General features: G+C 43.6%; 1 protein-coding gene across 1 annotated transcript; it reads left to right on the top strand.

The window, feature by feature from the left end:
• Positions 1-337: 337 nt before the first annotated feature.
• rprma (reprimo, TP53 dependent G2 arrest mediator candidate a) lies at positions 338-649 on the top strand (the record flags this gene model as incomplete). Its single annotated transcript, XM_083641575.1, has 1 exon — positions 338-649. The coding sequence occupies one exon, from the start codon at positions 338-340 to the stop codon at positions 647-649; it is 312 nt and encodes a 103-aa protein (XP_083497701.1).
• Between the last annotated feature and the right edge of the window lie 4,710 nt (positions 650-5,359).

Here is a 5,359-nt window from a genome sequence, read left to right on the forward strand (position 1 = left end):
GTTAAGTCCTGGCTCTGCTCACTGCCCACCCTGGAATGGTTTCACCCAGCAGACAGGCAGGTAGCCTACAGCTGGGCTATAAGAACCACGGGTTGCTGCATGGACTCATTCCGCTCTGAAACTGGCTCCGGGACACATGACGTCTCCAGTAATGCGATGCCACAGCAGATTCACAAACTCCACTCCACAAGCGCGCGTCACCTGATCTGAAGGAACTTCTCGCCTCCTCATCTTTTCACTGGATGATCATTTCTCTGGCACCGCGTCAGGTGCTTCTTCTCGCCGGCTTTCGCATCCCTCTCGCATCCCCGACATCTGAAAGTTGAGCACAGTGGAGATGAATACCACCGGCTTCAACCAGACAGAGGGCGGACTGTTCAACAGGACAGATGAGCTTTTCTGCTGCAACTTTTCCTCCGTGGTGACTGATAACGGCTTCGTGGCCGCCGCTCAGCCGGACGAGAGGAGCCTCTTCATCATGCGTGTGGTGCAGATCGCCGTCATGTGCGTCTTGTCCCTCACCGTGGTGTTTGGCATTTTCTTCTTGGGTTGCAACCTCCTCATCAAGTCAGAGGGGATGATCAACTTTTTGGTGACGGACAGGAGACCGTCGAAAGAAGTGGAGGCAGTGATTGTTGGAGCCTACTGATGGATGGATGGATGCGGACCGCGTACACTGAAGAGTTGCGAGTCCAGTGCGCCCAGCAGAGATGATGGAGAGGGATGATGAGAGAAGAAGCGGCGGCGGTCGGATGCCCAAAACAACCCTTGTTTTCATATTGGGTGTTATAGACATAACTTTCAGAGGAACAGTGACCATAAGTAATTTGAGACCTGCTGGTGGTGACCGATCGAGCTCTATAATTCCTGTGGCTGAAAACGCCAACAAAGAAAGACTCACGCATCCCCAAGAGGTGTAGTGCGTTTTAAGCATCTTTAAAGACTCACGCATCCCCAAGAGGTGTAGTGCGTTTTAAGCATCTTTAAAGTAGCTCTTCAGTCACGCACTATTGTAATTTGAGTAGGCTGTAGTCTGAGCACCGTCATTCGTCAAGCAGCTACTTTTTGTCATGATGATATAGTGGCAAACTGGTCTTTTTGCTGCTGAAAATACCCTCTCATACTGCTAATGCAATATGGAGAAATGAATGTTTGAATATGTAGGCTATGGTGTATGTGTTTTTGCATACAATATGCAGCATTAATCAGTAGCCGATTTATCTGTTTTTCCTGCCGATTCTGTAAATTGAAATTGACTGCGTGGGCGGTGGAGAGAGCCCGTAGGCCTGTTCATGTTCATGTTAATTGGAATATTTCATTCTGTAATTAAAGTTTTCGTTTTATGTAATTAGAAGGTCTATTTTTCTACGTTCTCTAATTGAAAATCAGAAAGTGCCCTCCCCTTTCCCCCAATCACATTTCCCACATTTCCTTTTGAAAAACTAATTAAGCTGCTATTTCCAGAGACAACCCAAGCACTGGAGAGTTTTTTCCCCTAATTTTTGCTCTCTGTATTTATGAAAGCAGCATGTGGATAGACACACCTTTTTTGTAGAATAATGTATATTTAGTTTGGATGGCTCATGCGGTTATATTTAGCTTGACAAGAAATATTGTGGCTATTGTGTGAATCCAGTGGTTTACAGTAAGTGTCCATTGTATATTTTTCTTCCACGCATAAAAGGAGTAGCCTAATGACTGTAATGAGAAAAAGTATTGACTTTACACAAAATTATTTTCTTCTCATTTCCCATGAATAATCATAAAAATGTTAATTCAGTTCTCCTGTGCAAAGTCATTGTTTTCCTCTTGTTTTTCCTGTTTTTTTTTTGTACACTCAGTCCCAAATTGACCCACATTGATATTTGAAATGCATTAATTAATGTTCAACCAGTGATTTGTTTTGATTCACGAATGCAGTTTGCTCTTAATTAACATTATACAGTTTGCCAAGTAGTGACAGCAAAGTCATTCTTTTCCTCTTGTTTTTTCTTGTTTTTCTTTTTGGGTACACTCAGTCCCAAACTGACTAATTGATATTTGAAAGGCATTAATTAATGTTCTACCAGTGATTTTTTTTTGATTCACGAATGTAGTTTGCTCTTAATTAACAGTATACAGTTTGCCAAGTAGTGACGGTTTCTGTCTTCGGGGGCCAGACTTTGATCCATGGAGCGTTTTACATCCTTTGTGTTGTGTTGTGCTCCTGGCTCAGCTGAATGCCAGCAGCTCCCCAGAGACAAACCAACAGCTTCACAAATGACTCAAGCCAGGGAGGATGACGCCATGGTGCAAAATGCTGTTACCTCTGATTGCCCTCCTGTGTTTCATATGAGTTAAATTGTTTGATTGCTTCCTCTAAACCACCCACCCATCAAGGGTCAGCTCCATGTTTGACAAGGCCTGTTATTAGGGGTTGCGATTGATGGCTGCAGCTTGTTGAGGCTGCATCGTATGTCCTCATGCCATCAATTGCACTTGAGTTGAAGAGATAGATCCAATTGACCACTTGTTAAGTGCTCTTGACGACTGCCAACAGCCAAGAGAGAAGGTTTTTTGTGTCAAATGATTTTGTCTTTACTTGGAAGTGCCAAGCAAGAACAGTAGAGCAATATTGTGTTTACTGTGGTGTAGTAGGCAATGTGACCGATGTGAATTGACCAATACATCACGTCTGCCCTCCGTGAGATGTGCATGAGGCCTGAATACATTATTGATGAAAACTGAGGATGTTAAATGTATGTACTGCATCTCAATCACTTACTATCGTGTCACGTGTACAGTACTGAAACTCTTTGTGTGTCTTCCTTATAAAAGTATACTTCATGACGGATCCATTTGAATTGCTGTGATATATCTATCCCTCATTTAATTTGGTTCGCAGCACCGCACCTCCCAGTGATGCACAAGTATATCAACACAAGTCTCGTCTCAACTGAGTTCAGAAAAGACCAAACTTAATGTTCAACAGATTCATTGCAAGTATGAAAATCACACTTTGAGGTGGCACTGATAAGTTGCAGTTTATGTTGAGGGAGCTTCCTTAAAACGTATTTGATTTTCACCCCAGATTTGAATGTGAAGTTTTAGAGCAGCACATTATAGAAAATGTATGAGACAAATTATGCCTGAATGTAACCCCAATCATATCAGCATGCGTGTCCTTTTTTTTTTTATAATAGGGAATAAAACCTCACTCCTAAAATGAAATTAACTTGATCAAATAATGTCGCGGCATAGCAAGATTAATAGTTTTAGGTCAAAGCAACAGGTGGAATTATTTTCTTTATGTGATACGCAGTATTTCCCTCTGTTTTCATCAAGGAGGGAATAGCTCCCAGGAAAGTGTTGTGGCACTTTAATATCCAGCAGAGAACAATTTTCTTTCTGCAACCCCAAGTTTGTCCTGCGGTGCCTGATGATACATACGCACTTATTCAGATTGGAAAACACTAGTCTTCTATTTTCTATATAAAGGTTGAAAATGATGGTAGGGACAGTTCTGTAGGAAGTATCTGTGCACTGCCCTGCAAGCTGGCACTACTAACTCAAAGTTTTCACACACCTGTCACACACACCAGTGCTCAGAGAGAGAGATTTAGAAGCCTGGCACTTGGGCTGTCAAACTGGATGCTTAGGTCTGTGCTGTGACTTTCAACAGACCTTTCTCTGCACAAACCCCAAAGACCAAGCCTGGGAATTAACCACACATGGTGCAATTCAGCATTCACAGTTGTATGGCTTTCATGGAAAGGCCTTGTTGTGAAACTTGGAAGGTTCAAAATCTGAATGCACCTGCAGTCTGGGTGGAGGAACCATTTATATCAGCAGCTATACCAGTATAGGCCAAAATAGCATCAATTTATGCCTCATCAATGCCTACTTACAGTATGGGCTCTGCGCCACAGCATCAGCACCAGCAGGGTGTTGATTGTTGTAGACTAAAAGAGGCTTAGCTTGCTCTCATATGATTGGCTGGTTGCTGCAGGTCCAGTCGATGAACTAGTGACTAAAAGCTTCATATAGCACGTTAGCAGCACGGCAGCCACAACCATCTCCCCTGTTTTCTCTGTAGACCCTTTTCACGGGGGCCATTTTGTGTCGAAAAGGCAGAATAAACACAGGTGCAAGCAAAACACTAATGAGGGTTTCCAAATTCCAATCATGGACGTTTGAAACCCTCATTAGTGTTTTGCTTGCACCTGTGTTTACCCTGCCTTTTTGACACAAAATGGCGAAGGGTCTATTCACATCCAACTCCTCATCTACACTCCACTGTTACTGTGTAACTGTTGATGGGGTATAGGCTATATTTATAGAATCAAATAATGACTGCTTTCGGTTTGATTTTTCTCCACAGGAGCCTCTTTCTCTCCATATTTGACACACAGCTTATTGATTTTGTGCTGCAGTTGCTGTCAAAGCCGGGTGTTGCTTGAACGAGGCTTAGATCTTTGACCCCGCTGGGAACTCCACTTTTCAGCTCAATAGATTTTTAAAAAGTGAACACAGGCTGTGCAAGCCAGGGAAATACACACACACACACACGCACGCACGCACACACGCACGCACGCACACACACACACACACACACACACACACACACACACACACACACACACACACACACACACACACACACACACACAGACACAGACACACGCACGCACGCACGCACGCACGCACGCACACACACACACACACACACACACACACACACACACACACGCACGCACGCACGCACGCACGCACGCACACACACACGCACGCACGCACACACACACACACACACACACACACACACACACACCATTTCCATCAGGGTTACAAGGTTATTGAGTCTAAAACAAGCAGTCTCTAACATCATGTGCTGCAGTGAATCGACGATAACATCAGTAATCGTGTAATTCCAGCTGTGATAAATTCCAGCAGAATGGTTTTGAAATATCACAGGCTCTAACACTTACTATGCTGTCCTCCATTATGTGTGCATCTGTGTGTGTGTGTGTGTGTGTGTGTGTGTGTGTGTGTGTGTGTGTGTGTGTGTGTGTGTGTGTGTGTGTGTGTGTGTGTGTGTGTGTGTGTGTGTGTGTGTGTGTGTGTGTGTGTGTGCATCTGTGTGTGTGTGTGTGTGTGTGTGTTTTCTCATAATTGGATGCAACAATAAGCCAGCATTGCAGTAACACAATCATGTCTTATGCAACATAGCGCCAGTTCAAAATGGACTTGCTGTTGGAGGCAATCGAAACATATCAGGGTGGTAAAAACTAAAAGTGTGACGCTGTAAATATGACTTGTTTGGCATTTATTTCAAGAGACTGTTGTACTGTTGCCCCTGAAATCCATTTCAATGCGGGTC

This window comes from Poromitra crassiceps (genome assembly GCF_964638095.1).
Source record: "Poromitra crassiceps genome assembly, chromosome: 8".
Taxonomy (NCBI): Eukaryota; Metazoa; Chordata; class Actinopteri; order Beryciformes; family Melamphaidae; genus Poromitra; species Poromitra crassiceps.